This window comes from Panulirus ornatus, chromosome 5, assembly GCF_036320965.1.
Source record: "Panulirus ornatus isolate Po-2019 chromosome 5, ASM3632096v1, whole genome shotgun sequence".
In the NCBI taxonomy this organism is placed as follows: Eukaryota; Metazoa; Arthropoda; class Malacostraca; order Decapoda; family Palinuridae; genus Panulirus; species Panulirus ornatus.
The window spans coordinates 668,724-691,557 of NC_092228.1; the positions used below are offsets into that span (position 1 = coordinate 668,724).

A 22,834-nucleotide genomic window follows, 5' to 3' on the forward strand; every position below is an offset into this window, starting at 1 on the left:
TCCAGTTTTTCTCCATTGAAACTTACCTCCCAATTAACTTGTCCCTCAGTTATGCTGAACATAATAACGTTGCTCTTATTCACATTTACTCTCAACTTTCTTTTTCCACACACTTTACCAAATTCATTCACCAACCTTTGCAGTTTCTCACCTGAATCAGCCACCATCACTGTATCATCAGCGAACAACATCTGACACACTTCCCAGGCCCTCTCATCGACAAACAGATTGCATACTTGCCCCTCTCTCCAAAGCTCTTGTATTCACCTCCCTAACCACCCCATCCATAAACATATCAAATAAGCAGGGAAACATCACGCACCCCTGCCACAAACAGACATTCACTGTGAACCAAGCACTTTCCTCTCTTCTTACTCGTACACATGTCTTACATCCTTGATAAAAACTTTTCACTGCCTCTAGCAACTTACCTCCCACACTGTATAATCGTAAAACCTTCCACACAGCATCTTTGTCAACCCTATCATGTGCCTTCTCCAGATCCATAAATGCTTTATACAAATCTGACTCTTTTTCTAAGTATATCTCATATACATTCTTCAAAGCAAACACTTGATCCACATATCCTTTACCGCTTCTGAAACCACACTTCTCCTCCCCAATCTGAAGCTGTGTACATCCCTTTACCCTCTCAGTCAATACTCTCCCATATAATTTTCCAGGAATACTCAACAAACGTATGCCTTTGTAATTTGAACACTCACCGTTATCCCCTTTGCCTTTGTACAGTGACACTATGCATGCATTCCACCAATCCTCAGGCATTTCACCATGATCCATACATAAATGAATATCCTTACCAACCAATCAAGAACAGTCACCCCCTTTTTTAATAAATTCCACTACAATACCATCCAAACCCACCACCTTGCTGGCTTTCTTCTTCTGCAGAGCTTTCACTACCTCTTTTCTGTTTACCAAATCACTCCCCCTGACACTCTCACTTTGCACACCGCCCCAACCAAAACACCCTGTATCTGCCACTCTATCATCAAACACATTCAACAAACCTTCACAATACTCACTCCATCTCCTTCTCACTTAATCTCTATTTGTTATTACTTCCCCATTTGCCCCCTTCACTGATAATCTCATTTGTTCTTTTCATCTTATGCACATTATTTACTTCCTTCCAATACGTCTTTTTATATTATTTTTTTATATTATACTTTGTCGCTGTCTCCCGCGTTTGCGAGGTAGCGCAAGGAAACAGACAAAAGAAATGGCCCCCCCCCCCATACACATGTATATACATACGTCCACACACGCAAATATACATACCTACACAGCTTTCCATGGTTTACCCCAGACGCTTCACATGCCTTGATTCAATCCACTGACAGCACGTCAACCCCTGTATACCACATCGCTCCAATTCACTCTATTCCTTGCCCTCCTTTCACCCTCCTGCATGTTCAGGCCCCGATCACACAAAATCCTTTTCACTCCATCTTTCCACCTCCAATTTGGTCTCCCTCTTCTCCTCGTTCCCTCCACCTCCGACACATATATCCTCTTGGTCAATCTTTCCTCACTCATTCTCTCCATGTGCCCAAACCATTTCAAAACACCCTCTTCCGCTCTCTCAACCACGCTCTTCCCATTTCCACACATCTCTCTTACCCTTACGTTACTTACTCGATCAAACCACCTCACACCACACATTGTCCTCAAACATCTCACCTCCAGCACATCCATCCTCCTGCGCACAACTCTATCCATAGCCCACGCCTCGCAACCATACAACATTGTTGGAACCACTATTCCTTCAAACATACCCATTTTTGCTTTCCGAGATAATGTTCTCGACCTCCACACATTTTTCAAGGCTCCCAAAATTTTCGCCCCCTCCCCCACCCTATGATCCACTTCCGCTTCCATGGTTCCATCCGCTGACAGATCCACTCCCAGATATCTAAAACACTTCACTTCCTCCAGTTTTTCTCCATTCAAACTCACCTCCCAATTGACTTGACCCTCAACCCTACTGTACCTAATAACCTTGCTCTTATTCACATTTACTCTTAACTTTCTTCTTCCACACACTTTACCAAACTCCGTCACCAGCTTCTGCAGTTTCTCACATGAATCCGCCACCAGCGCTGTATCATCAGCGAACAACAACTGACTCACTTCCCAAGCTCTCTCATCCCCAACAGACTTCATACTTGCCCCTCTTTCCAAGACTCTTGCATTTACCTCCTTAACAACCCCATCCATAAACAAATTAAACAACCATGGAGACATCACACACCCCTGCCGCAAACCTACATTCACTGAGAACCAATCACTTTCCTCTCTTCCTACACGTACACATGCCTTACATCCTCGATAAAAACTTTTCACTGCTTCTAACAACTTGCCTCCCACACCATATATTCTTAATACCTTCCACAGAGCATCTCTATCAACTCTATCATATGCCTTCTCCAGATCCATAAATGCTACATACAAATCCATTTGCTTTTCTAAGTATTTCTCACATACATTCTTCAAAGCAAACACCTGATCCACACATCCTCTACCACTTCTGAAACCACACTGCTCTTCCCCAATCTGATGCTCTGTACCTGCCTTCACCCTCTCAATCAATACCCTCCCATATAATTTACCAGGAATACTCAACAGACTTATACCTCTGTAATTTGAGCACTCACTCTTATCCCCTTTGCCTTTGTACAATGGCACTATGCACGCATTCCGCCAATCCTCAGGCACCTCACCATGAGTCATACATACATTAAATAACCTTACCAACCAGTCAACAATACAGTCACCCCCTTTTTTAATAAATTCCACTGCAATACCATCCAAACCTGCTGCCTTGCCGGCTTTCATCTTCCGCAAAGCTTTTACTACCTCTTCTCTGTTTACCAAATCATTTTCCCTAACCCTCTCACTTTGCACACCACCTCGACCCAAACACCCTATATCTGCCACTCTGTCATCAGACACATTCAACAAACCTTCAAAATACTCATTCCATCTCCTTCTCACATCACCACTACTTGTTATCACCTCCCCATTTACGCTCTTCACTGAAGTTCCCATTTGCTCCCTTGTCTTACGCACCTTATTTACCTCCTTCCAGAACATCTTTTTATTCTCCCTAAAATTTACTGATACTCTCTCACCCCAACTCTCATTTGCCCTTTTTTTCACCTCTTGCACCTTTCTCTTGACCTCCTGTCTCTTTCTTTTATACTTCTCCCACTCAATTGCATTTTTTCCCTGCAAAAATCGTCCAAATGCCTCTCTCTTCTCTTTCACGTCTTTTTATTCTCCCTAAAATTTAATGATAGTCTCTCACCTCAACTCTCATTTGCCATTTTTTTCACCTCTTGCACCTTTCTCTTAACCTCTTGCCTCTTTCTTTTATACTTCTCCTACTCATTTGCACTACTTCCCTGCAAAAATCGTCCAAACATCTCTCTCTTCTATTTCACTAACAATATTACTTCTTCATCCCACAACTCACTACCCTTTCTAATCTGCCTACCTCCCACCTTTCTCATGCCACATTCACCTTTTGTACAAGTCATCACTGCTTCCCAAAATACATCACATTCCTCCCCCACTCCCCTTATGTCATTTTCTCTCACCTTTTGCCACTCTGCACTCAATCTCTCATGGTGCTTCTTCACACATGTTTTCCTTTCCAAGCTCACTGACTCTCACCACTCTCTTCTCCTTAACATTCTTTCTTCTTTTCTGAAAACCTCTACAAATATTCACCTTCACCTCCACAAGATAGTGATCAGACATCCCCTCTCTGCACATTAGCATCCAAAAGCCTCTCTTTTATATGCCTATCAATTAACACGTAATCCAATAACACCCTCTGACCATCTCTCCTACTTACATATGTATACTTATGTATATCTCTCTTTTTAAACCAGGTATTCCCAATCACCAGTCTTTTTTCAGCACACAAATTCACAAGCTCTTCACCATTTCCATTTACAACACAGAACACCCCATGTACACCAATTATCTCCTCAACTGCCAGATTACTCAACTTTGCATTTAAATCACCCATCACTATAACCCGGTCTTGTGCATCAAAACTACTAACACACTCACTCAGCTGCTCTCAAAACACTTGCCTCTCATGATCTTTCTTCTCATGACCAGGTGCATAGGCACCAATAATCAGCCATCTCTCTCCATCCGCTTTCAGTTTTACCCACATCAATCTAGAATTTACTTTCTTACACCATATCACTTACTCCCACAACTCCTGGTTCAGGAGTAGTGCTACTCCTTCCTTTGCTCTTGTCCTTTCACCAACCCCTGACTTTACTCCCAAGATATTCCCAGCCACTCTTCCCCTTTACCCTTGAGCTTGGTTTCACTCAGAGCCAAAATATCCAGGTTCCTTTCCTCAAACATACTACCTATCTCTCCTTTTTTCTCATCTTGGTTACGTCCACACACATTCAGACACCCCAATCTGAGCCTTCGAGGAGGATGAGCACTCCCTGAATGACTACTTCTTTTGTTTCCCCCTTTTAGAAATTTGGATATGGGGGGGATTCCATCCCTCCACTCCCTTTCCTTCTATTTGCCTTCTACGACATGCAGAGAATATGTGGGAAGTATTCTTTCTCCCCTATCCCCAGGGATAGGGGAGATTTTTTAATTTTCAGTGGCATTGAAAAAAATCATCTATGGAATATGTTGAGAGAATCTCTTACACATTAGTCATGGATGAAATAGATTTATATATATATATGTTTTGCTTTGTCTCTGTCTCCCGCGTTAGCAAGGTAGTGCAAGGAAACAGACGAAAGAATGGCCCAACCCACCCACATACACATGTATATACATACACATCCACACACGCAAATATACATACCTATACATCTCAATGTACACATATATATACACACACACAGACATGTACATATATACACATGTACATAACTCATACTGTCTGCCTTTATTTATTCCCATTGCCACCTCACCACACATGGAATAACAACCCCTTCCCCCCCTCATGTGTGTGAGGTAGCGCTAGGAAAAGACAACAAAGGCCCCATTCGTTCACACTCAGTCTCTAGCTGTCATGTAATAATGCACCAAAACCACAGCTCCCTTTCCACATCCATGCCCCACAGAACTTTCCATGATTCACCCCAGACGCTTCACATGCCCTGGTTCAATCCGTTGACAGCACATCGACCCCGGTATACCACATCGTCCCAATTCACTCTATTCCTTGCACGCCTTTCACCCTCCTGCATGTTCAGGCCCCGATCACTCAAAATCTTTTTCACTCCATCTTTCCACCTCCAATTTGGTCTCCCACTTCTCCTCGTTCCCTCCACCTCTGACACATATATCCTCTTGGTCCATCTTTCCTCCCTCATTCTCTCCATGTGACTAAACCATTTCAAAACACCCTCTACTGCTATCTCAACCACACTCTTTTTATTCCCACAATTTTATATTGTTCTTTTGCAGGATGGTACAGAGGAGAAAAGAGAGCCATGAAGTTTGCAGTTCCAAGAATTTGGCAGGAACCCACTTACCACTTAAGCAATTGCTACTTCTGCATGGTGTACCTTTCCAAATGTTGGACTGGCACGACTGCACCTGCTATCATGTATCCGGACCTTACATCATTCATTTCCCTAGTGCCACACAGCCCTAAGCTCTCCATACCCACTCCTCTAGATAGAGATCAGCCATCATCAGAACAGACTAATAAGTCAGAGGGAGAGGAAGATTTTGTAGATTCAGGTCAAAATTTCAGAGTTGCAGCTGAGGAGAGAAACCCATATTACACTAGTCAAAAAGACCTCATCTACTTGATGAGAGATCTTGGTCTCACCAAGTTATTTCAGAGCTATTGATGTCTTGGCTCAAACAGTGTAATCTGTCAGATGAAAGTTTGCAAATCACAGATCAGAGGAAGCATCACAAAGGATTTTCCAGCTTCTTCAACTGTCAAGATGGGCTCTGCTTCTGCCACAGTGTAACAAGTCTATTCGAGGCAATTGGAATCTCCTGTAACCCGAACAAGTGGTGCCTCTTTATTGACAGCTCATCCAGGAGCCTCAAATCTATGCCGCTTCATAACAGGAACAAGTACCCATTTCTTTCTCTAGCTCACTCAGTGCATCTCAAAGAAGAATACAACAGTGTCAAGACCTTGCTAGACGCCTTGAAGAATGATGAGTACAGCTGGAAGGTCATTGGAGACTTCAAAATGTTGGCATTCCTGATGGGTCTCCAAGGTGGTTTTACCAAGTTTCCCTGCTATCTTTGCTTTTAGGACAGCAGGGACACCATGGCACACTACCACGAGCAGGACTGGCCACAGCAGACCGAATTCTCTGTGGGGATGAACAACGTCAAGTGGGAGCCACTTGTGGATCTCTGGAAGATTTTGATGCCACCACTGCACATAAAATTAGGCCTAATGAAACAATTTGTCACAGCTCTAGATAAGGAGTCTGCAGCCTTCAAGTACCTTCAAGACTTCTTTCCTAAGCTGTCTGAGGCAAAGGTCATAGGCAGTGACTTCTTCAGACCACAGATAAAGAAGATCCTGGAGTGCAAGAATTCCCCAAGAATCTCACTAGGAAGGAGAAAGCAGTTTGGTACAGCTTTGTTGCAGTGGTCCTGGGCTTCCTGGGCAATCACAATGCTGAAAACTATTTGAATGGGCTGCAGGATGTCCCTCAAAGTCCATATCTTTGATGCTCATCTTGATAAATTCAAGAACATGGGAATGTATTTGGAGGGGTAAGGTGAGCGCTTCCACCAGGATATACTGGACTTTAAATGCCACTTCCAAGGAACATATAACGAGAACATGGTGGGAGATTGTATTTGGGGTCTGAATCATGAAAGTAATTTCCAGTACAGTCATAAATCTTGAAAAACTACTCACTTCTAAATCTTTTGTGATTTTTTTTTGTTTAACATTAGTGCAAATACATGTTAATATTGATTCATATGTTGTTGTTGTTCTAACTTTATGTGAATGAAAATGTGCAAATTCATCCATTGTCCAGTTGGAAATAGGTAAATTTCAAAATATCACTGTCCTGGTCACAGTTGCAAAGTTTGAAGAGAATAATAGCCTTTTTCTCCACTTTTTTGTGCATAAGCAATTGATAAATAACACTACCCAGAAACAACAATTGTGGTACACAACATTATATGCAGCAACCACAGCCTTTCAAAAGATAGGATTTAATACATTAAAATGAATATTCCCTAAATATGATGTACATTGTAAAAAACGAAGTATATTGAACAAGCTAACAAAGAAGGCTACATTGAAATACACAGTAACAAGGGGGAAAACAAAAGGAAAGAAAGTCCATCAAAGTAAGCAACCCTGGATGATGTAGGCTCTTCACATATAAAACACTTTAATTGGAAACAACACACCTGTCTTTGTTTACCTCTTTCTTAACCAAAGTAGGCTGCAGGAAAAGGATAACGTGTGAAACAGAAGGTCGAATGATTACTGCAACGTGAAAAAAAAAGACAAAATATGAGCAACAACCAAGTGCATTTTGTTCATTGAAACAAATGGTGGGAAATTGCATTTAAAAGTTCATAGGCACACATTATGCCTTCTCATTCATGATTCAGCTGTTCACCAGCAGGAGAGACATTAACAATCAGTGTTTGCAGAATGTGATCTAGCATTTAGGACAGACGATAGTTAAAGCACATGATATTTGTTGGATATTACCCTATTATTATCCCGAAGGAGCAATGCTCTCTCATTTTCCTTGTTTACATGCTAAATCGTGATAGAAAGAGCAAAAAAAAAAGAATCAAAAGAAGTAAGCAAAGGAATACTGCCTTAGTAACTCCTGCATGGCATAAAAAGCTAAGAGGGGCTGGAGCAGCAGTGGAGGTGGGGGACTAGAAGTCTTTCCCTCTTGTTTTACTTTCAAATAAAGAAACAGGAAGCCATCAAGCTAGGCTTTTTCCATTTAAGGTCCCATTATCTGCCTCACTCACATGGAAAATAGCAAACATGAATGAAAGAAAGGAAAGATCCCTTTGAGGAGGAAGAGCATATTCTAGCACTAATAGCAAGTTCTCAGACAAAATACAGTACAAATATTTCTTCCACTTTTGTTAATGTAGATTTTGTTTTATTAGATATTATTTAAAGTGTGTGGTACATATTATTATTTGTCTAATGATGCAAATGATTACAGAAAATTATGAGCTCCTGAGCAAGTTCCATTTGAAATTAAATTCTTTATCCTTCTGTATTCCTCAGGATGGTTTGGATGAATTCAGTGCCAATGGGTCGAGCAGCATACCAACCAACAGATGTAGAACACTGGGCCAACATGGTGACACATGGGGTAATTGTTCTAACATTACAACAAAATTGTTGTTGAAACATCTTTTGTATTTGAAAACATTCACAGTTATTAAGGAAGTAACACATTGCCAGATGATTATATGTTTGGTAGTATTTAGTATCCCTTTTATTTTTGCATGACTAGAAAATACTTTTGAGAGTATCATTATCTTTAATGTATTGCTTTCATATATATGAATCTATATCCAGCACCTTTTCAGTTTGAATAGTTTTCATCCACACAAATTTTTTTGGCCCCAGATTTTAGTGATTTGTTGATATTTTGAATTGCTCACGACTTCATCCCATTCCTTATATTATGTACGTTTAGGTTTTGTTTGGTTTGGTTAGTTTAGATTTGGTTAGGTTTGATTAAGATCAGTTTGGCTTGGTTAGCTAGGTTAGAGTAGGCTTGGTTAGCTTCGGTTAGATTAGGCTTGGTTTTGTTAGGTTTAGTTTGGTTAGGTTTCCCATTAAAAGGCAGTGATGGCTACTAAATGTGATTTTAGCATAATTTCTCATGTGATTTGACATTGTACCCTCTGTGACAGTCTGAATTGAAAAAATGACAGGTTCATTGGAATACTGTATTGTACTTGACATCAAAAAACAAAATAGTCCAAATTGATTTGTTGGCCTTAATTAGCTCTCTTACTTGTGAAGTACTGAAATAAGTCCTGGTCTGGTTTTCAGACCCTTAACAAGTGATGTCAAGTATTGAAGTTTGAATAAATCTAGTTTCCAGAAGTATGACAAGTGGAGCTTGATACTGAAGTTGGCAATAGTTTAGTTTCCAGATTCATAATCTTGTTCATTTTGTTCAGAAGGAATGCCTTTGTTTACTGCAAATATTGTTAATTAATGCATTTGTTAAGCAGATTAGAGCACTATTCAAAAGCCTTCATATGTTGTGTTAATACTGCGGATGATCTACACTTAATTACATTTGGTAGTCATTCATAAAGTTATGGAAATCTTTTCCTCTTGTAGTGTTTTTCAAACAAAGGAACAGAGGAACAAGCCAAGATAGACTTTTTCTGTTATTCCATTCCTTAAGAATCTTTGTTATATCCTTTCATGTAATCACTACATTCAGTTGAAATCAGTAGTATTCTTTATTCCTTTTGACAGTCACGACATAAGAAATTTACTTATATTCATAAATCACTTATAATCAGTTTGCCAGAAACATTCACACTTTCAGATGTTATTATATTTCCACTTTTATTTTTTTTGTGCACTTACAAATAATCCACAACATTCATACTAACGTATTTAGGTCTGTGCATCCATAACCATTTATATCCATGTTCTCTGATACATTTACTCATGTTCTTGAAGTGCCTGTTTTCATGTACTCCTTAAGTTGGATAAATTTTACCCTCATGATGTAGCTGATGTAACCCCACAATCCCTTTTAGGGAATCCTGTGGCACTCAATGTGCCATTTTTCCCAGGCAGGCCTGGGGATGTGTAAATATTGTAGTGAAGGATTTTAAGTCCATTGTTGTTAAAGTGTAGACATGAATGTCATTAACCTTATCATTATTTTTTTAAATAGTATCAGCGTAACTGAAATTCAGTTGAAGATCACCAGTTGCCAGGGTTGTACAAAGTTTAACTGTTTTATAAAATCACACTACTGTTGTGACCAATGAAACAAATGTGTCCATTTCACCACCTTACTAAAACATTGACAATTTTTACAATACCAATATCTGAGAAGGCATATTACTTTGTTTCATTGAACAGAACTTACTTGATTATTGCTATCAGCTCTTTTATATTATCAGATATCACATTTGTTCGCTGATGATACAGCGCTGGTGGCTGATTCATGTGAGAAACTGCAGAAGCTGGTGACTGAGTTTGGTAAAGTGTGTGGAAGAAGAAAGTTAAGAGTAAATGTGAATAAGAGCAAGGTTATTAGGTACAGTAGGGTTGAGGGTCAAGTCAATTGGGAGGTGAGTTTGAATGGAGAAAAACTGGAGGAAGTGAAGTGTTTTAGATATCTGGGAGTGGATCTGTCAGTGGATGGAACCATGGAAGCGGAAGTGGATCATAGGGTGGGGGAGGGGGCGAAAATTTTGGGAGCCTTGAAAAATGTGTGGAAGTCGAGAACATTATCTCGGAAAGCAAAAATGGGTATGTTTGAAGGAATAGTGGTTCCAACAATGCTGTATGGTTGCGAGGCGTGGGCTATGGATAGAGTTGTGCGCAGGAGGATGGATGTGCTGGAAATGAGATGTTTGAGGACAATGTGTGGTGTGAGGTGGTTTGATCGAGTAAGTAACGTAAGGGTAAGAGAGATGTGTGGAAATAAAAAGAGCGTGGTTGAGAGAGCAGAAGAGGGTGTTTTGAAATGGTTTGGGCACATGGAGAGAATGAGTGAGGAAAGATTGACCAAGAGGATATATGTGTCGGAGGTGGAGGGAACGAGGAGAAGAGGGAGACCAAATTGGAGGTGGAAAGATGGAGTGAAAAAGATTTTGTGTGATCGGGGCCTGAACATGCAGGAGGGTGAAAGGAGGGCAAGGAATAGAGTGAATTGGAGCGATGTGGTATACAGGGGTTGACGTGCTGTCAGTGGATTGAATCAAGGCATGTGAAGCGTCTGGGGTAAACCATGGAAAGCTGTGTAGGTATGTATATTTGCGTGTGTGGATGTGTGTATGTACATGTGTATGGGGGGGGGGGGGTTGGGCCATTTCTTTCGTCTGTTTCCTTGCACTACCTCGCAAACGCGGGAGACAGCGACAAAGTATAAAAAAAAAAAAAAAAAAAAATCACATTTGTATCTTTATTCAAAATGGTCACTAATGTCATGACAAACTTCTATACAACTTGGGAGGTGTGATAGTGAACCAAGGTCTAGTGGCACATGAAAAAGGATTGGGTCTAATGGTGAACATGTACAGTGACCCCCAGCCAGATGATTCACTCATTGTGAAAGCAATTGCATTGCTCAAACACAAGGGAGGGAAAGGAAGTCAAAGGCATTAGAAATCTCCCATTGAAGTGGACCTGGAAGGTAGGGGTGGGAAGTACCAGGGTGTGGTGTGTCACAGGCAATTTTAAGACTGGACATGGACATAGGTGATGGGACATAATTTTTCTGGAATACCATAGAATTTCCACTGAGGTAGGGCAGGTCAGAGTTCCAGGGCTAGCCCTTCAACTGGACCTCATATTCATCTGAGTTGCTTTGTTTAGGGGACCTCTAGTAGATCTGCATTTCATACTCTTGTGACTACAATTGAATTTCAGCTATGTGGTTTTGGGGCAAGGTGCGTAAGACCTCCTTATGCAGTGATTATACACGAGTTCTTCAGTTGCTCTTCAGCCATGGCTTGGAGAGGATGTTACCATAGACTTCCTAGCATAGATGACCTTGAGCAGTACTCGCTCAGTGGTGATAAGGAGCCTTGTCATCCAAATGATACTACCTAATTATGGTGTTGATGATCAAGATACGCTGATTCCATGCTGTGTAGTGTGTAAAGCTGTCTCAGTAAATCGTTCCCGTCAGAAGTTTTCATTTCTCCTCTGTTTCACCAGAAGAAAGTTGAAGCCTATTGCACTTGTTTCTACGGAAAGTTTTGTGGGGCCTGGATGTAGAAAGAGAGCTGTGGTTTCAGTGCATTACACATGTCAGCCAGAGACTGAGTGTGAACGAATATGGCCTTTGTTGTCTTTTCCTAGCACTACCTCGCGCAGGGGGAGGGGGGGTGTCATTTCATGTGTGGCAGGGTGGCGACGGGAATGGATGAAAGCAGCATGTATGAATATTTTTTTTCATACTTTTTCGCTGTCTCCCGCTTTAGCAAGGTAGCGCAAGGAAACTGACGAAGGAATGACCCAACCCACCCACATAGACACTGATATACACACACACCTACACACACACACACACATATACATACCTCTACATTTCAGCATATACATACATATACATACACAGACATATACATACATGTACATATTCATACTTGATGCCTTTATTCATTCCCCTCGCCATCCCGCCACACATGAAATAGCATCCATCCTTTCCCCCCGCAAGATAGCGCTAGAAAAGACAAAAGGCCACATTCGTTCACACTCAGTCTCTAGCTGTCTTATGTAATGCACTGAAACCACATGTGTATATATGTACATGTCTGTGTATGTATATGTATGTTTTTTTTTTTTTTTTTTTTGCTTTGTCGCTGTCTCCCGCGTTTGCGAGGTAGCGCAAGGAAACAGACGAAAGAAATGGCCCAACCCACCCCCATACACATGTATATACATACGTCCACACACGCAAATATACATACCTACACAGCTTTCCATGGTTTACCCCAGACGCTTCACATGCCTTGATTCAATCCACTAACAGCACGTCAACCCCGGTATACCACATCGCTCCAATTCACTCTATTCCTTGCCCTCCTTTCACCCTCCTGCATGTTCAGGCCCCGATCACACAAAATCTTTTTCACTCCATCTTTCCACCTCCAATTTGGTCTCCCTCTTCTCCTCGTTCCCTCCACCTCCGACACATATATCCTCTTGGTCAATCTTTCCTCACTCATTCTCTCCATGTGCCCGAACCATTTCAAAACACCCTCTTCTGCTCTCTCAACCACGCTCTTTTTATTTCCACACATCTCTCTTACCCTTACGTTACTTGCTCTATCAAACCACCTCACACCACACATTGTCCTCAAACATCTCATTTCCAGCACATCCATCCTCCTGCGCACAACTCTATCCATAGCCCACGCCTCGCAACCATACAACATTGTTGGAACCACTATTCCTTCAGACATACCCATTTTTGCTTTCCGAGATAATGTTCTCGACTTCCACACATTCTTCAAGGCTCCCAGAATTTTCGCCCCCTCCCCTACCCTATGATCCACTTCCGCTTCCATGGTTCCATCCGCTGCCAGATCCACTCCCAGATATCTAAAACACTTCACTTCCTCCAGTTTTTCTCCATTCAAACTCACCTCCCAATTGACTCAACCCCACTGTCCCCAACAACCTTGCTCTTATTCACATTTACTCTTAACTTTCTTCTTTCACACACTTTACCAAACTCAGTCACCAGCTTCTGCAGTTTCTCACATGAATCAGCCACCAGCGCTGTATCATCAGCGAACAACAACTGACTCACTTCCCAAGCTCTCTCATCCCCAACAGACTTCATACTTGCCCCTCTTTCCAAAACTCTTGCATTCACCTCCCTAACAACCCCATCCATAAACAAATTAAACAACCATGGAGACATCACACACCCCTGCCTGCAAACCTACATTCACTGAGAACCAATCACTTTCCTCTCTTCCTACACGTACACATGCCTTACATCCTCGATAAAAACTTTTCACTGCCTCTAACAACTTGCCTCCCACACCATATATTCTCAATACCTTCCACAGAGCATCTCTATCAACTCTATCATATGCCTTCTCCAGATCCATAAATGCTACATATGTATGTATATGTTAAAATGTATAGGTATGTATATGCATGTGTGTGGGAGTTTATGTATATGCATGTGTATGTGGGTGAGTTGAGCCATTCTTTCGTCTGTTTTCTTGCACTACCTTGCTATCGAGGGAGACAGTGACAAAGAATATTATGATATAATATAATATCTTTCATCGCATTAGAGAAAAACTGTTTTCCCTTCTATGCAAAGAGCACCCATTTTTTCAGAAAGCCTGGAAATTTCAAAATGCTAAGGAATTAAGCTGTCGTTATCATTTGGTGATAATTGAAGCCAGGGTGGTGGAGAATTACACTTATGGTAAGAGAGGGAATCATCAATCGATTTGTCACCTCCCCTGTTGTGGTGGATATCTACTGTGAATTGTGAGTACTAACCCAGGTGATGAGTGACTAGTGGTAATCAAAAGTCATCCTTGGCACATGTCAGAAGCTTTTAGCGAGTGAGGATTTGGAACTCCCAGCTCTTACAGAATCAAGTGTTTAATGGTAGCATAGTTGGCATAAAGTTCTTTGTTAAAAGTTCAGTATTTACCTTTACTTGAGGCAGCTACTCGAAAAAGAAAGCAGTGAGCTGCCACTTGTTGATGAGCAAATAAAAAAGCACCAATGGCGGTGAAAGAGACATGCATGTATATGCTTCAGGAGCAAGGTGGGCAAGTAAGGAAAGTTTCATGATCTCATCTTGGTAATGGCAATAGCATTATTCTTAGCTTGGCTCTTTTTGAGAGGGGCACAGTCATTCTTCTTCATTCCGTTAACCCTTACATTGCACAGTGCCGCTATTTTTGTATTATGTAATATGATTTGCCATGCTATCATCTTAACTTTGAATCTTTGCATCATTATTTGAATTTCCAGTTAATATTTAATAACTTGTCTTACTGTGGATGTTATTAGGAATGCCTCACAGACATCCCTAAATCTTTGAAGAAGTGTAATTGCATCATCATTTTAGAAAGTGTAATGTGCAGAGCAACTTTTGTGAACAATTTGGTAGTGAGAGAAACAATTTCTCTGGTATTATTGCTTAAGATTTTGATGAAAATTAGTTTTTCATTTATTTTTGTAGATAAGGTCCAGTGTGTAAGGACAAGTGAAGACATGAAAGATGTGTATGAAATACAGAAAATAGATGAATTGTGTAAAAAAAATATGTGAATGACACATATATCACACCTTGTAAAATTCCATAATGTTTGTAATGTGTTTAGATAGAATAAAATCATACTTAGATTAAAGGAAATTAGTAAAAGAATAAAATCATACTTAGATTAAAGGAAATTAGTCATATACTTTACTTAAAAACTAATGAGGATTCATGCTGCCAATAGGGCCTGCCCTTCCTCAATACAAGACCCTTCCACAGCGATCTGGAAATAGGTGTACTACTTTTGTGATACATTCTTCTGTAATATGTTATGTAATTATATTCTGTGATAGATTTTTTTTTTAGACATTTATTCATATTGGGGAATTGCCTTTTCAGAAAGAATGCATAATGAAAGGATTAAGGAGGTTGTGGAGTATGCCCACACAGTGGGGAATGAAACTGTACTAGGTGTCAATGACTTCCAGGAATTCCTGTATCCTCATTAGTGATAAGAGATAAGAATCTCCTATGCCGGCAGCTGAAACCTAGTGTCTAAGGAAGGCAATGGCATGGGAATCAAACACACTGTTCAGTGTGTTCATCTTGAGGTCATATTCCCAGGACTCTGTAAAGAGTTGGCTAAGAGGTTGCAGGTGTTCCTTGGAAGAGACCTTAGAGAATTTGGTGATAAACTGTCGGAACTTCAGGGCCATTGTCCAAAAGACGTGATCAGATTCAAAGAGGCTTAAGGGTGTAGTAACAGCAGCCTTGGAAATGTCAGCAAGCTCCACTGAAATCTGATTGAATATATGGATTGAATCCTATTTTTGAGGTCATAGATCAATATAGATCATCAATGAAGTCATAGAGATGCTGGATGGAGTAATATTCTGATAAAGCATTGTTGACTGAGGGTACAGTAATAACTACAGGGGTACCACTCATCATGGACTTTTTGGATTAGTGAGGCCTTGCAGCTTTAGGAAGGTTGAATGGTGCCCATCTTCCTCATTGTGTCAGACTCTACATTTGCATCTTTCATTTGCATCCAGAGAAATGTGTTAAAACTTGTTGAAGGTCCCAAGATATTTATGTGGTGAATGACAAGCCCTTGACAGTATAGGTATCAAGGATAGGGTTAGTGATTTTGATAAACTTTTTTGGGTGGGGTAAGTGATTTTGATGAACTCTGTCAGTCAGGTACTGAGTACTGGCTGAGTTGGTAAACAAGTGCCAGTTACTAGTGGTGGCAGCAGCAAGGTCACCACTAGAAAGGTGGCAAAGTATGAGTGTTGACCTCTGGCATGATTCATCATTAGTTTACAGTGATAGAAGTCGGATCTCAGGATGAACTGATTTACATTAGCAAGGAAGAAAATCAAATGTGGTTGTTCCTGGAAACCTAAGCCAGGTATTTGTGTATGTTGTCAGAGGTGAGGATCTATCCATTGGTTGAGTGGAGATCCTGTTGGGAGTGGAGGTAAGCTGCAAGGGGTGGAGAATGCTGACTGTTTTGCCCATGTCAGCTAGGATGTAGTGGCTAAAGAGATAGTTGGATTTAGAGAGTTAAAGTGTCCAGTGGAGTTGGGGTACTGGCCATCAAAAGTCTCAACTGGAGGAGTGTCCTGACATATACAGGATGTTTGGCATTTTTGGGCTTGGGCACTGAACCAATGGTGGTAAAAGCAAAGGTGTGACTCTTGCTCTGATGGAGGTAGGCTGCTAGACATCCTTTGAAAGGTTTGGGCATGATACTGCACGAGCTTAAAACGAATGTCCATCAGGATGGCATCTTATATCACTGAAGGCTGCTCCATGGAGTCTGTTGACATTGTGCTAGTCCTTCAGTGGGGTAGAGGGGGTAAACAGGGTTGGACTAAGTCAAAACCATCTGTCATTGTTGCTATGATCATCAGCAGTGCAGCAGAGTTACTTTTGGTGATTACCATCTAAGTGTGTGGAGGTAGCTGCTTTAGGAACAGCACCCAGAGGGTAGTAGAAGGGCAAGGGTAATCTGTTGTCTGCTGTAGATATTGCATTTTTATAGAGGAGTTGGGAAGACATGCAGCTTATGGCAGCGTAGCCAGAGAGGAGATGATGAGGATGGAGTTTCTCTAGAGGCTTTGTTAATTGTGGGAAGGGCATTCATGATGCTTTTATAATTGTTAACCCTTAATGATGTTGCTATGTCTTTGGGAAAAAAATTTGGCAGTGTTTTGAGGATACAGGTAAACCTGGTGCCATCCTCAGAAATCTTGTTTATGATGAAGAAGGCTTCAGCTTCATAAAACCACTTTCCCCTAGTGGCTGCAGTGCATGTGGGCATCTTGCCATGTGGTAATAACTTACAGTGTTTGCAACAGTGCTCTGACAAGTGTATTTCTAGTGAGAGATGAGTGACTAGGCGTAGGGTTGTATTTTAGGGTCATCAGTGTGGCTAAGTCAAGAGGCACTAGTCTCTACACTGTCTCTGACATTTTCCTCATTCTAGAACAGGGACTCAAAGGGAGTCTGAAAATCTCTTTAATACCAGGATAAGAGGGTAAGATTTTTGTGCAGTGAAACACAATATATTCTTTAAGTGGTCAATTAGAAATTAGCATGGTATAAAATGTATGTAAAGGCTGGACCAGTAAGTGGTAAAAGGCTTTGTTGCTGTTGCCTCTGCATGGAGATTCTAAGCTATGATTAAAGGTGAGTTCCTGGTATAAATCATACAGGAGCACACAGTTTTTAGGTGATTTTTATGGTTGACATCAGATTTATTACCTTGTGATTTGTCCACCATTATGAACTGCCTTGCCCTTGATCTGTGAGCTAACAGTTCTCAGAAGTTTATATTTGTAGGAACTGTCATTATTTTCTTTTGTGATTTGGAATATGTCATCTAATACATAGAAGATGGGCACTACCCAGAGTTATACCATTCATTTACTTTTTTACACATACAGTTTTACACCTTTACATTTTACACTTTTTGTTTTAGCAAGTATTTTTAAGTGAAAGCGTATTATAGCTTAACCATTTAACAGAATTTCCAGAAATTTTTAATAGTTACAACTGCTGATGAAATGTTGATAGTTTAGAAGAGTCTTCCATTTTCTCAGCTGTTTGTACTCCCTGCCATATACGGAGCAGTGGTGATGGTCATGGCTAGTCGCTCGGACACGCACCAGTTTGCTGCAACCATATATGGAGCTGGGCTGGCAGGCCTCTTCAGTGTGTCAACCTTCTTCCATGTTGTCTTCTATCTCGGATATTACAAGTAAACAATTTCATAGCTTTTTTGGAAAAATATGTATATTTTATTTTCTCTCCATGTTTGATATGCTAATCAAGACCTTACCATGATTTTGAGGGATATTGGCACCTCACCTTCATTTTATTTTAGAATAGTCCATTGTTTCTTCCACCTGTTACTCACTTCTGAAGCCTCTCTGCTCTTTCATACACTTTTCCTCTGCTGTGCACACAGATACGTGTATGGAGAAATGCATTAATTGAGAATTTGTTTATTTATTTATTTATATATTTTGCTTTGTCGCTGTCTCCCGCGTTTGCGAGGTAGCGCAAGGAAACAGACGAAAGAAATGGCCCAACCCACCCCCATACACAATGTATACACACACACACGTCCACACACGCAAATATATATATCTATACATCTCACTGTACACATATATATATACATACACAGACACATACATAAATACCCATGCACACAATTCACACTGTCTGCCCCCATTCATTCCCATCGCCACCTCGCCACACATGGAATACCATCCCCCTCCCCCCTCATGTGTGCGAGGTAGCAGTAGGAAAAGAAAACAAAGGCCCCATTCGTTCACACTCAGTCTCAAGCTGCCACGCAATAATGCCCGAAACCACAGCTCCCTTTCCACATCCAGGCCCCACACAACTTTCCATGGTTTACCTCAGACGCTTCACATGCCCTGATTCAATCCACTGACAGCACGTCAACCCCGGTATACCACATCGATCCAATTCACTCTATTCCTTGCCCTCCTTTCACCCTCCTGCATGTTCAGGCCCTGATCGCTCAAAATCTTTTTCACTCCATCTTTCCACCTCCAATTTGGTCTCCCACTTCTCCTTGTTCCCTCCACCTCCGACACATATATCCTCTTGGTCAATCTTTCCTCACTCATTCTCTCCATGTGCCCAAACCATTTCAAAACACCCTCTTCTGCTCTCTCAACCACGCTCTTTTTATTTCCACACATCTCTCTTACCCTTACATTACTTACTCGATCAAACCACCTCACACCACACATTGTCCCCAAACATCTCATTTCCAGCACATCCACCCTCCTGTGCACAATTCTATCCATAGCCCACGCCTCGCAACCATACAACATTGTTGGAACCACTATTCCTTCAAACATACCCATTTTTGCTTTCCGAGATAATGTTCTCGACTTCCACACATTCTTCAAGGCTCCCAGGATTTTCGCCCCCTCCCCCACCCTATGATTCACTTCCGCTTCCATGGTTCCATCCGCTGCCAGATCCACTCCCAGATATCTAAAACACTTCACTTCCTCCAGTTTTTCTCCATTCAAACTTACCTCCCAATTGACTTGACCCTCAACCCTACTGTACCTAATAACCTTGCTCTTATTCACATTTACTCTTAACTTTCTTCTTTCACACACTTTACCAAACTCAGTCACCAGCTTCTGCAGTTTCTCACATGAATCAGCCACCAGTGCTGTATCATCAGCGAACAACAACTGACTCACTTCCCAAGCTCTCTCATCCACAACAGACTTCATACTTGCCCCTTTCCAAAACTCATGCATTCACCTTCCTAACAACCCCATCCATAAACAAATTAAACAACCATGGAGACATCACACACCCCTGCCGCAAACCTACATTCACTGAGAACCAATCACTTTCCTCTCTTCCTACACGTACACATGCCTTACATCCTTGATAAAAACTTTTCACTGCTTCTAACAACTTGCCTCCCACACCATATATTCTAAATACCTTCCACAGAGCATCTCTATCAACTCTATCATATGCCTTCTCCAGATTCATAAATGCTACGTACAAATCCATATATATATATATATATATATATATATTTTCCCTGGGGATAGGGGAGAAAGAATACTTCCCACGTATTCCCTGCGTGTCGTAGAAGGCGACTAAAAGGGGAGGGAGCGGGGGGCTGGAAATCCTCCCCTCTCGTTTTTTTTTAATTTTCCAAAAGAAGGAACAGAGAATTGGGCCAGGTGAGGGTATTCCCTCAAAGGCCCAGTCCTATGTTCTTAACGCTACCTCGCTAATGCGGGAAGTGGCGAATAGTTTGAAAGAAAGAAGAAAAGATATATATATATATATATATATATATATATATATATTTTTTTTTTTTCTTTTTTTTTTTTTTTTTTTTGCTTCGTCGCTGTCTCCCGCGTTTGCGAGGTAGCGCAAGGAAACAGACGAAAGAAATGGCCCAACTCACCCCCATACACATGTATATACATACGTCCACACACGCAAATATACATACCTACACAGCTTTCCATTGGTTTACCCCAGACGCTTCACATGCCCTGATTCAATCCACTGACAGCACGTCAACCCCGGTATACCACATCGATCCAATTCACTCTATTCCTTGCCCTCCTTTCACCCTCCTGCATGTTCAGGCCCCGATCACTCAAAATCTTTTTCACTCCATCTTTCCACCTCCAATTTGGTCTCCCACTTCTCCTCGTTCCCTCCACCTCCGACACATATATCCTCTTGGTCAATCTTTCCTCACTCATTCTCTCCATGTGCCCAAACCATTTCAAAACACCCTCTTCTGCTCTCTCAACCACGCTCTTTTTATTTCCACACATCTCTCTTACCCTTACGTTACTTACTCGATCAAACCACCTCACACCACACATTGTCCTCAAACATCTCATTTCCAGCACATCCATCCTCCTGCGCACAACTCTATCCATAGCCCACGCCTCGCAACCATACAGCATTGTTGGAACCACTATTCCTTCAAACATACCCATTTTTACTTTCCGAGATAATGTTCTCGACTTCCACACATTCTTCAAGGCTCCCAGAATTTTTGCCCCCTCCCCCACCCTATGATCCACTTCGCTTCCATGGTTCCATCCGCTGACAGATCCACTCCCAGATATCTAAAACACTTTACTTCCTCCAGTTTTTCTCCATTCAAACTTACCTCCCAATTGACTTGACCCTCAACCCTACTGTACCTAATAACCTTGCTCTTATTCACATTTACTCTTAACTTTCTTCTTTCACACACTTTACCAAACTTAGTCACCAGCTTCTGCAGTTTCTCACATGAATCAGCCACCAGCGCTGTATCATCAGCGAACAACAACTGACTCACTTCCCAAGCTCTCTCATCCACAACAGACTTCATACTTGCCCCTCTTTCCACAACTCTTGCATTCACATCCCTAACAACTCCATCCATAAACAAATTAAACAACCATGGAGACATCACACACCCCTGCCGCAAACCTACATTCACTGAGAACCTATCACTTTCCTCTCTTCCTACACGTACACATGCCTTACATCCTCGATAAAAACTTTTCACTGCTTCTAACAACTTGCCTCCCACACCATATATTCTTAATACCTTCCACAGAGCATCTCTATCAACTGTATCATATGCCTTCTCCAGGTCCATAAATGCTACATACAAATCCGTTTGCTTTTCTAAGTATTTCTCACATACATTCTTCAAAGCAAACACCTGATCCACACATCCTCTACCACTTCTGAAACCACACTGCTCTTCCCCAATCTGATGCTCTGTACATGCCTTCACCCTCTCAATCAATACCCTTCCATATAATTTACCAGGAATACTCAACAAACTTATACCTCTGTAATTTGAGCACTCACTCTTATCCCCTTTGCCTTTGTACAATGGCAGTATGCACGCATTCCGCTAATCCTCAGGCACCTCACCATGAGTCATACATACATTAAAATAACCTTACCAACCAGTCAACAGTACAGTCACCCCCTTTTTTAATAAATTCCACTGCAATACCATCCAAACCTGCTGCCTTGCCGGCTTTCATCTTCTGCAAAGCTTTTACTACCTCTTCTCTGTTTAAACAGACCAAATCATTTTCCCTAACTCTCTCACTTTGCACACCACCTCGACCAAAACACCCTATATCTGCCACTCTATCATCAAACACATTCAACAAACCTTCAAAATACTCACTCCATCTCCTTCTCACGTCACCACTACTTGTTATCACCTTTCCATTTGCGCCCTTTACTGAAGTTCCCATTTGCTCCCTAGTCTTACGCACTTTATTTACCTCCTTCCAGAACATCTTTTTATTCTCCCTAGAATTTAATGATACTCTCTCACCCCAACTCTCATTTGCCCTCTTTTTCACCTCTTGCACCTTTCTCTTGACCTCCTGTCTCTGGGAAGGAGACTTGTGTGAGGAAGTACCAGGAGAGACTGAGTACAGAATGGAAAAAGGTGAGAACAATGGAAGTAAGGGGAGTGGGGGAGGAATGGGATGTATTTAGGGAATCAGTGATGGATTGCGCAAAAGATGCTTGTGGCATGACAAGAGTGGGAGGTGGGTTGATTAGAAAGGGTAGTGAGTGGTGGGATGAAGAAGTAAGATTATTAGTGAAAGAGAAGAGAGAGGCATTTGGATGATTTTTGCAGGGAAAAAATGCAATGGAGTGGGAGATGTATAAAAGAATTTGTTTATAGTAAAAATAATAGTTTATGGGGAAGATAGGAATGCATTTCTGAAACCTCCCAAGTCCCCCTTTTTTCATTCCTGCTGTGGAAAAAGAATGTACTCACCAATTTTGTGGAGATGATTTAC

At 41.3% G+C, this 22,834-nt stretch overlaps 1 protein-coding gene across 3 annotated transcripts in view; it reads left to right on the forward strand.

Moving 5' to 3' along the window:
- The window catches only part of LOC139746986 (monocyte to macrophage differentiation factor 2), a 58,102-nt gene that overhangs the window by 4,108 nt on the left and 31,160 nt on the right, over positions 1-22,834 (forward strand). For all 3 annotated transcript variants that reach the window (XM_071658711.1, XM_071658694.1, XM_071658703.1), the window contains exons 2-3: positions 8,282-8,369; positions 18,062-18,219. In XM_071658711.1, coding sequence (XP_071514812.1) covers positions 8,283-8,369; positions 18,062-18,219 — 245 coding nt within the window. In that variant the 5' untranslated portion in view covers position 8,282. The remainder of the gene's footprint in view (positions 1-8,281; positions 8,370-18,061; positions 18,220-22,834) is intronic.